Here is a 10,921-nt window from a genome sequence, read left to right on the forward strand (position 1 = left end):
CCCATGCATATGCAAGCAGCTGGTAATCATTACGTAATCAGGCATAGGTCAGGCCTTAGCCATCTCAGGAGTTGATTATACATCTCCATCAGGTGTGACACCATGCAGCTCGCTACACAAGTGCTGGGATTAAAGGCGTGCGCCACCACCCCCCGGCTTGTCTATTTGTTTTAAGACAGGATTTCTTTGTAGCTTTGGAGCCTGTCCTGGAACTCACTCTGTAGACCAGGCTGGTCTCAAATTCACAGAGATTCACCAGCCTCTGCCTCCCAAGTTCTGGGATTAAAGGTGTGGGCCATCATGCCTGGTCTAATCCTATACATTCCTTAAATTCTGGGTGTCATCCCTACTTTCTTGGGAGAAACGATATAAAAATCACATGGAGTGTATTTATTTCGAGTTATTTATATTTTGAGTCGGGCTCACTATGAGACTCAGGCTAGCCTTGCAGTTATGTGGCTATGACTATTGTTGACTTTGAGATCATCTTCCTTCTGCCTCCAGAGTATCAGGATTACAGGCATCCATTACGTGTGTGTGTGTGTGTGTGTGTGTGTGTGTGTGTGTGTGTGTGTGTAGTGGGGGGGGGTGGTTGGTTGGTTGGCATTTTGCTGTTTTATGTTTTTCTGAGACAAGGTTTGGTAGTCCAGGTTGGTTTAAGATTTGCTATGTACTTCTGATCTACAATTACAGATGTGCACCACTATCAGGTTTGTGTAGCGCTGGGAGTCCAAGCCAGGGGTCCCTGCATGCACTGTACCAACTGAGTACAAACCCATGATGTTAGGTTTTTGTTTTGTTTTAAGATAGAATCTCAATGTAAGCCTGGCTGACTAGGAACTCCCTGTGTAGCTCAATCTTGGCTTTCTGGTTTTTAAACCATTAAGTCATAGTTTTAGCTGGGTGTGATAGCACATGCCTGTAATTCCACTCTTGGGAGGCTGAGGTGGGAAATGGATGTGCCTTCAAAGCCAGCCTGGGCTTCACAACAAGAGTCAGTTTCATTGACAGTTCTTAGATGTAGGTTTTTAGAATTGAACTCAGGTCTTTATGTTTAAGAGGCGAGCTCTTTACAGACTGAGATGTTTCCTGAGCCTGAACTCTAGTCTCAAAAAATGAAAACAAAAACAAGACAATGCTAATCAACCAAAACAGTATCATGTTATTTCACCCAGGATGATCACATTCAACATCCTTTTGCCTCAATCTCCCAAATAGCTGCAGTCACAGGAACGTACCAGTGTCCAGTGTCATGATCTTTATGAAGGAGTTAGGGCAGGGCAGAGCAAACAGAGGAAAATAGAACCCTCATGTCCATAGTGCCCTCGTAAGACCTCTACCCTATCTCCCCATCACACCAAGGCATCACCTTCATGCTCAGGTGTGTGGTGGGGTAATGTTTGTAAGGCACTGACTTTTAAGTCCCAGTGTTTAAATTTGGGGAGGATGTCATTTTAATTAACAAAAAGCAGTAAAATGAGTTCTTCAGGTCAAAGTACTGGGCTGTGTACTATCAATACTATTTGTTACTTTCCAAGATCTTGCATTTTATGTTGTAAAAATAATTGAATAAAAGCAAACATGGGCCGGGCATGGTGGTGCACACCTTTAATCCCAGCACGAAGCAGAAGCAGGTGGATCTCTCAGAGCTCAAGGCTAGCCTGGTCTACAGAGAGTGCCAGCACAGCTAAAGCTATCTAGTGTGTGCGACCCTGTCTCAAAAAATAAAAGTAGGCTATTTTAAAAACAGAGCTGCTCCTTTGTAAAGAGAATGGCTAGCATCCAATTTTATGTTTCTTTAAACATAAAAAGTAACCGCTGAGGCTGGAAAAATGGTTGAGCAATGAAATGTGTGCTGATTGTGCAGAGGGCCTGAGTCCATTTCCCAGTACCCACTCTGGGCAACTCACAGCTTCAGCCAAGAGAGCTAAGGCTTCTGGCCTCCTCAGGTGTCCATACTGAGGTACACACACCACACAAGCACACACACACAAAATTAAAAATAAAATAGTCTCTTAAAGAGAAAGAAAGTAAACATTGTTCTGGTTCCTCCAGGGTGTTTCAGTAAAGACCAGGTGTACTTGGATGGAATCCTTCAAATCCTTCGATTCAGAGAGTCCATAGACTTTCATCTGCTGACTGCCCTGGGCAAGGTGAGTGCACAGCGACCCAGCCCTCCAGCGCTCCCTGTCAGCATTGCCTTTCCTTCCATTGTGCGGTCAAACACTCAAGTTCAAACTGTTTGTTACTTTGTTGTTGTTGGAACAAGTTTCTTATTGTGACAACAGAAGGAAACTTTCTGTGTGATCAGTAAGAGACAGAGGAATAGGGAATTTGGGAAAATACCTTATTTTTATGTGCATCTTTTTTAAAAAACAAAACATCTTTTTGGGTTTGCTTTTGGATTTTGTCTGTTATTGAACCAGGATCTCGTGCCAGGATAGCCTCCAAATAGATGTGCTGCTGAAGATGACTCTAAGCTTGTTTTGTTTTCAACACAGGGTTTCTCTGTGTATCTCTGGCTGTCCTAGGATCCACCTGCCTCTGCCTCCTGAGTGCTGAGGTTAAGGTGTGTGCCACTACCACTAAGTCTTTTATATTTTATTTTATTTTTTGGACAGTGCCTGCAAGAATTCTGGGCATGCACTACCATATCTATCTTTAAAAAGGTTTTCTCGGCCTGGAGAGGTGGCTCAGTGGTTAAGAGCACTGGCTGCTCTTCCAGAGGTCTGAGTTCTATTCCCAACACCTAATGCTCACAACCAACCTCATGCTCACAACCATCTGAGGTCTGGTGCCCTCTTCTGGCCCGCAGGCAGACATTCAGGCAGAACACTGTGTACACAATAAATAAATAAATGAAATGAAAAGGGTTTCTCTGTAAAAGTATGAAGGAAGCTGTAGTTGTGGCACTTTGCCTTGCTAAGCTCTCCCGTGAGCAAGGATATTATCTAATTTATCATTAATTCATTATAACATTAAAATACAGTACCAATCTTGTTGCATGTGGCCCTTGGGGACTCAGATGACCAAGTGCTTTGACATTGAATGCTGACATTTGAAAGGAATCCTTTCTACACAAGTCATAACAGTGTGCTTCAAATATTCCAGAAACTGGGGACCTGGGGAGATGACTCAGTTCCTAAGAGCCTTTGCTGTTCTTGCAAAGGACCTGAGCTTGGTTCTCAGCACCCCAGATGGAATGGTTCATAACCACCTGTAACTCTACTTCAGGGGACCTATTCTTTCTTTTGACCTCAGTAGGCACCTGCATACACACGCAAACCTGCACTCACATGCACACCTGCACTCACACGCACACCTGCACTCACATGCACACCTGCACTCACACGCACACCTGCACTCACATGCACACCTGCACTCACACGCACACCTGCACTCACATGCACACCTGCACTCACACGCACACCTGTGCACACCTGCACTCACATGCACACCTGCATACACATGCACACCTGCACTCACATGCACACCTGCACTCACACGCACACCTGTGCACACCTGCATACACATGCACACCTGCATATACACAAATAAAAATAAGTCATTAGAAAATTTATTTAGGGAGCTGGAGAGATGGGTTAAGAGCACCTGTTACTCTGGCAGAGGATCTGGATTCATTCTCAGCACACACATGGCAGCTTATAACCATCCATAACTCCAGTTCCCGGGGATCCAGAACCCTCTTCTGCTCTTCAAAAGTACAGTCACATATGTCATACACACATATACATGCAGACAAACAAACATATTTTTAAAAACGTTTAAAATATGTCTATTTAGGAAGTCGTGTTACAAACAGATCCACTGCCACCTGGCCTCTGCACAGGCAGAGTAAATAGACTTCAGTGTCATTCTCGGGCGCTAGGAATTTGGGGACAGTTAGTGAGCATTGGCCTCCACTCAAGCCGACCACATTCACTCCTTACAAGAGAGCGGCTTGTCTGTAACTCTCTGATTTTACTGATTTATTCTGAGATAGGGTCTCTGTCTTAGTTGGGTTTATTGCTGTGAAATCAACATGATCATGGCAACTGTTATAAAGAAATCATTTAACTGGGGTGGTTTGCTTACAGTTTCAGAGTTCAGTCCATTATCATCATAGCAGGAAGCATGGCGGGGTGCAGGCAGACATGATGCTGGAGCTGAGAGTACCACACCTTACAGACAACAGGAAGTCAACTGACTGTCACACTGTGGGAAGCTTAAGCCTGCCCCCACAGTGGCATACTTCCTCCAACAAGGCCACACCTTATAATAGTGACAATCCATTTAGGGGACATTTTGTTTTAAATTACTGCAGTCTCACCATGTAGCCCTGGGTGGCCTGGGACTCAACAGCTGTGCCTACGCTCCTGCAGCAGCACTGCTGCTTTCCCTGCTCTTTGTGTTCTAAGCCCCACCTTGTCTGGTGCAGCTCCCTCAGCTCGGCCAGCGCCACAGTTGCAGAGTGAAAGCCCTCATCTGGATCAGACCTTTCCTTAAGGATTGTTGTGCTGGTTTCCTCTGTCCAAACCACTGAAACTTTTCCTTGCCAGGCTGTTTTGTTTTCTTATCCTTTGCGTGTTCACTGGGCCAGCATGTTTCATGTCCTTCAGGCACACATATATGCCTCTGTTCATGGCTTGGTGGTTTGGCACAGGTTGCAGCTTCTCTTTTCTTTTGGCATGCACTGTTTACTATGTTTACTCATTTCTTGTCTTATTTAACGGCTTTGAATTTTTTTAAACAGAGGCTGTTGTAGGGTGATTAATTGGCTATATATGTTGTTATATTGAAGCACTATGAGAAAAATTATCAAAATATGATAAAAACAGGAAATGAGTCAATATTGTTTAAAAATGTTGCCATTTGGGCTGGCACGCTGTTTCTGCTGGTAAAGGCACTCGCCCAAGCCGGACAACTGCCAAGTTGTGCTTGCACCTTCCAGTGCACTAAAGTACACCCACACCCTGCTTGAGTACATAAAAAATGTGTTTTTTAAAGTTAGCATTAGACTTGCTTAAGGCAGGGCTGCCATTACCCAGAAGTCTGTAAACAATACAATATGTCCTGTGGCAGACAAGATACTCTTGGACATTTTCCTCTTGTCTCTGTCATAAACAGAAAACCTATTTCTATTACATTTAGGGGTATAGATAGTAGTAGGTAACTGAAATATAAACATTAAGATTCATAAGATAAAAGTGAGATATGACTATGATTTCTTCTCAAAAAGACTTCCTGCCAACCTGGAAGAGTGGTAATCAGAAGTCGGAGTATTGAAAATCAGCCTTACCAGGACAGGCTTGGTGCATGCCTTAATCCCACCACCTGGGAGGCAGAGGCAGGCGGATCTCTGAGTTTGAGGCCAGCCTCATCTATATAGTGAGTACTAGGCCAACAGGGCTACATAGTGAGAGACCCCAAACTCAAAAATAAATAAATTCAGCCTTAATTTGGAATTTAAAGGTAAAAATAACTTAAAGACTTATAAGAAGTTTTTTTCTTCTCAACTAGATCCCCTTCTACTTTCATGGGCGTGTTTGTTTTGAAACAGGGTCTCTCTCACTGTAAATCCCTGGCTGTCCTGGAACTCCAGTGTAGACAGGCTGGCCTTGAACTCACAGAAATCTGCCTGCTTCTGCCTCCCGAGTGCTGGGATTAAAGGTGTGTGACACTATTCTCTGCTCCACGTATGGTTTTCATGACTCAACAAGTTTCTTTAAAGTTGGGTGAAGGGTTGATTATAGACACATGGGCAACTTGACAATGGCAACACTGAGGAAAATGTCTCTCATTTTCCACCAACCACCAACTTCTTAGGATCCTCAGGGAGGGGTGGGCTTCATGAGCCATCCCAGCTGCTGTGAGTTCAGCCGAACTCAGCATCCCAAACCACTCCCTATTCCCTTCTGTCTGACCCTCTGTGATGTGCCCTGAGTGCGGGAGAGTGCTAGAGATGGCTCACTTGGGGCTGCCCATTCAAATGGCACTTAGTTCTTGATGCATTGATCAGTTAGGTGTTTCTCCATTAACTCCTGCCCCCTGCAAAATGAAGCTGCTCTGATAGCAGATAGTAGTATTCATCCGTGGGCATACACACGGTTATTTAGATGGTCATTTGGTAGGCACACTGCCTTCTCTACCAGACAAGCAGCAGCAGCTTCCCAACTAGAGTTACAACCTCAGTCACAGGCTTCGGGGTAGCTTTACAGTTCCTTTACACAGATTCTTTCCTATGGAGCGAGCCTCAATTGTGACCAGCAGCAGCTGGCTGTCCCTGTAAGACTTCCACTGCTTGCCCTCAGTGGGCACATCACAGAGACTACAGCTGAGTTAGACTGTGGGTGACAATTCCACCCCAGCAGCCTGCATATCACCTCTGGCTCTGGGAAAGCTGACCAGCATGGAGGGTGAGAAGCAGGAGAATATAACAAGTTATGTCTGCCAGCTTGATGGGAGAGTCAAGAAGTCAGTCCACAAGAGTTTTCTTCTTCAGGTTTCATCATGCTAGCTGCATTTTGCTTCCCTTATTTAGGTTTTTCTCTTCAAGACAGGGTTTCTCTGTGTAGTCCTTTCTGTCCTGGAACTCACTGTGTAGCCCAGGCTGGCCTCCAATTCAGAGATCTGCCTGCCTGCCTGCCTCTGCCTCCTGCATGCTGGGATTAAAGGCGTGCATCATCTCTTAAATCAAGAGATTTGAGTTTAGTCTCTCCTACCTGAGAATACAGCTCAATGGTTCACTTGCCTAGCATGTTCAAGGCCAAAGTCTGATCCTCAGCGTCACCACCAACACAGGAAGCTTAGCACCTGACTTTAAACAAACGGATTCTGTTCCAAGATAAGAGTGTGAAGTCAAATACTGATTTTCTCTCTTTTATGCTTATGCTTAGCCGTGAGAGGGCATAAAATAATATTTAATGTAGTAAAGGAAAGTAAACGACAATTTTTGTTTGCTTTTGTATTTTGCAGCTAGTAACCTGACAGTCCACATATTTGTTTTTTGTTTTGTGTTTTGATACAGGATCTCATCATGTAGCCCAGGCTGGCCTCAAACTCAGAGAGTCACCGATATCTGCCTCCAAGTTCCCAAGCACTGGGGTTAAAGATGAGAGCCACCACACCTGGTCTCATATCCACATATTTAAGGTCCTGGAGAAAAAAAAAAAAATCACTTCCAGAATGTAACTTGTAGTTGTAAAAAGCAGTTCCTTTTTTCAGGTATCTTATGAAGATGTGGATCGCTTAAAAGGGTTGGCAGTTACTGAGAACATGAGAGTCCCCCACTTCCTGCAAGACCACAGCCGCTACATGGAGCACTTGGAGAGGATCATGGAGGTGAATGAGCTGACTGATGCCGAGCTGAAAGACCTCATCTAAGCAGTGGCGGCGACTCCTCCACGGCTGCTAGTGGCTGGGGCACCTAGCGCCTGCACCGCAGAGGAGAGTGGTGGCTGAGCTCAGCTTTCCGAAGACCAGCCCTCAGTATCCAGCTGAAATTTAGGTTATATGTAAACCTGAAACTATTTTCCTAAAATGTTTCTATAGCCTGCAGGTGGAAGTCACTTCTCTTCATCCAGGTCTCAGCAGAGACAAATGGAGATTGCTGCTGCTGAAGACTCCGGGATGAACTGTAAACCTGAGCACCGACGCCAGCTCCAGGGTGGAGGTGGCCAAGATCCACGCTGTACTGTATAAACTCCAAGGTTCTATTTCCTCTGCTAAACAGTGGTGATGGTTCTTCTTCAAAATACTCATTTTGTAACTTGCCAAAAGGCTGGCAATATCTAAGAGTTCTTATTTTTCCTATGGTAAGTAATGTTAAAAGGAAAATGAAAAGAAATTTGAAAACTTTTCATTAAGTTCTTTGTTTTATACATTTTCATTTTTATTTTTCTGAGTTTATATAAGCTCGAGAAGGTGTGTGTGTGTGTGTGTGTGTGTGTGTGTGTGGCAAAGGATCAGACATGGGTATAATCTGCCACTGATCCACACCCAAGGCTCTACGTTTGTTTCTCCTTGTCCTCCCCACCACCATTTCTAGAGTACACTGAAGAGGACAGCAGGTGGTTGTAACTAGAGGTCACCCACAGCTCAGGGCCTGTCCAGTTACCTCCGAACCACACATATATGAAAACATAGTTGCCCCTTTAATCTTCAGTCAGCTTTTAAGATCCTTCCCTTGGCAAGGGAATCGAGTGACAGTTCCCTCCAGCGAGTGGCTCGAAAGTGAGTCGCTGCTTTCTGCCTTTTATCTTAGTCCTTCATTCATTCGCTCATCCATCCATCCATCCATCCATCCATCCACTCAGATGAAACAGTCAGGAAAAGTGAGGCCACTCACCTTGTTTGGAATGTGTCATGAGGCGAGGACAGACAGGCTGGCCTTGAATAAACCTGGCCATGGCTCAAAAAATGAAATTTCTGGGGCCTTTGGTCAATTCTGATCCAGCTTGAACTTAGGAGAATTCCATGTACACTTTGTAGCCTGTGCACCCAGGCTCATAATTGGTTTTTCCTACCATTTACCGACCAGCAAGAGTGCTGCCGTAACTGCTCCAGGATTGCTGTGCTGGCTTCCAACACCTCTGAGAGCTCATCTCTGCCTCAGCGCAGGCAGAAATGTGCTGGAGACATATACTGTGAAGCCGAGCCTGCTAGAAAGCCTGAGTTATGATTCTTCTCCTTCACAGACCACAGATGGGAAGGGCTTCCTTCAGAAAATAATGTCACAAGTAACCCCAGGCTCTCTAACTAAGAGCCCCACCTCTTGCCTTTGGCAGTAGAGCAAGGCCTTTGGGAGCTTGAAAAACTACCTCTTCACTCCATACAATGATAACCCACAGGTGTCCCTACAGCGTTTGCCAGAGGGGCAGGACTTAGGAGAGGCAAGACGTCTGCTCCTGACCTCTCAGGTGTACCTCTCCTTGCAGCAGATGCTCCAGCCTTATCTCACGTTCTCTCACCTAATTCATCCAAGTGACTGCAAGCAGTCTTGCAGGAGAAAGAAGGGCAGTGTTTATGTCTTGGGATCTACACCCAGAAGCTCGCAGTCAACTCTTGCTGGCGGTAAAGTTGCAATCTTACCTTAGGGTTAACATGTAAAGGAGAATCTGAGCTGCCTTAATTTCCTCTAGGGTTATCTGCAGTGGTTCCAGAGTGAGTGGGCCTTCTGTCTCTGGCCGGTTTGGAAAGGGAACCTGCTTTCTTGCCTTACCACTTTGGTGCAAAAATAAAAGGAATAAAATTCAGAAGCATTCTGAAGAGAAAAAAAAATGACCTTAAATCACATTGACTGGCCTTAAAAATCTTCAAAAGTTAACAGCATCTAAAAGTGGTCTCAGAACAACAGAGGGGTCTGAAGACCTGGGACTGTCTTGGAGAGTCCTTGGAAAGGCCAGGGAGACATAGTGAGGCCCTATCTCAAAACAACAGCAGCAAAAAAATAAGTTAAGGTTGATGATATTTATTCTCTTTCTTATATTGAGCGTAAGATCAGTTTTTGTTTCCTAAAATATTTTTTTAAGGTTTTTGGACGGTGTATGGCCCAGGCTGTCCTGGAACTAACTCTATAGACCAGGCTGGCCTCAAACTCAGAGATCCACCTGCCTCTCAATAATCCCATCTTCCATCCTCCACTCACCACTGAAACTCACCCTGCTAAGCCCCAGAACCCAGAGCCAAGTAAACCCAAACTCAGGAAAGGAGAAACAGGCCAAAAGCCTCTTGCAGGAAGAGAGCGTTTCTTCCTTGTCCTTCCTGCCCCGGCCACCTGTAAGGAGGCAAGTCAGTCATCTCTATGAGGAAACAGAGCACACTCTGCCCACTGCTGTCTCTAGTTGTCCTTAGAATGGCACACTGCCACACCCAGCATGGACAATGAGCTCCACAACTGAAAACCAAAGTGGCCCTCTGTCCCTGGGAGGATGGGGATACCCTGGGAAGCAGACCAAAGGCTCAGGTGCTGATCCCCTGCCCTTCTTCTTGCCATCCCAGGTGGTCCCAGCCATTCCTGCCTCTCTGCTATCTGTTTTTTGTATTCTATGATTCTGAGATTGGACCAAACTCCCAGGCCAATCACAATTAGCTGTGTAGCTTCTGGGACGCAGAAAGCCTCAGGAATCCTTGCCCATGCGAGCTACAGTGCCTCTTCCTCCTGTTGTCACTGTCGCTTGTTTCCCACAGCGCCGTTTCTCTACAGGTCCCTGCCAACTTCCCACAGCAAAATTTGAGCTCCATCGTGTAACAACTACTTCATCACGATGGAAGCCAGAGGGCTCCCATGACCTTGCATCTTCTATCACACAGACACTTGGAACTATTTCTCTTTACTAAATATCCTGCTAAAGCACAGTTGTACACCGACCCGGACAGTTACTGCACCCCAGCAAACCACTCCGGATCAGTCATTTACCTGGTCACATCTCCCTATACCTCATGATGTTGGTGCACATTGAAGGGTCCTCCTGGTTCTGGGCCGGGTGCTGTCACGAAAGCTTTGCCACTAACATGCTTAGTTGTGCACAACAGATTTAACAGGGCTACCCCTCCACAGTCTCTGGCATATGCTGCCGTTCTCAGGGCCACCGTCTCAGCATTTCCCCATCAATGCCATAAAAGCGAGGTCTGGGAAAGCCCAAAACCACCTGTGGTGGTGGGTGAATAAGAATGGCCCCTATCGGCTTATATGCTTGAATGCTTAGTCATCAGAAGTATAAGGAGGTGTGGCCTTGTTGGATTTGGTGTAGCCTTATTGGAGGAATATGCCACTTTAGGCCCAGTGTCTGTCTCTCTATTCCTGCTGCCGGCAGATTCAGATGTAGAATCCGCAGCTCCTTCTCCAGTACCAGGTCTGCTTGCTTGCTACCATGCTTCCCGCCATGATGAAACCTCTGAAGCTGTCACACTGGCTGTCCAC

At 45.6% G+C, this 10,921-nt stretch overlaps 1 protein-coding gene across 6 annotated transcripts in view; it reads left to right on the top strand.

Annotated features, from left to right (window-relative positions):
• Positions 1–10,247, top strand: part of Kiaa0895 (KIAA0895 ortholog) — a 55,251-nt gene extending 45,004 nt beyond the window's left edge. For 4 of the 6 annotated variants that reach the window (XR_005974743.1, XR_005974744.1, XR_005974745.1 and 1 more), the window contains 3 exons: positions 2,056–2,153; positions 7,225–7,814; positions 10,205–10,247. Coding sequence is in view for 2 of the 6 variants with exons in the window: in XM_041657281.1 (XP_041513215.1) it covers positions 2,056–2,153; positions 7,225–7,383 (257 nt within the window). In the remaining 4 variants the exon portion in view is untranslated. Of the gene's footprint in view, positions 1–2,055; positions 2,154–7,224; positions 7,849–10,204 lie in introns of those variants that run through there. The other 2 variants (XM_041657281.1, XM_041657280.1) reach the window with 1 other exon arrangement.
• The last annotated feature ends 674 nt before the right edge of the window (positions 10,248–10,921 follow it).

This window comes from Microtus oregoni, unplaced genomic scaffold (assembly GCF_018167655.1).
Source record: "Microtus oregoni isolate MIOR12 unplaced genomic scaffold, Mior012 000008F_ref0000371, whole genome shotgun sequence".
NCBI lineage: Eukaryota > Metazoa > Chordata > Mammalia > Rodentia > Cricetidae > Microtus > Microtus oregoni.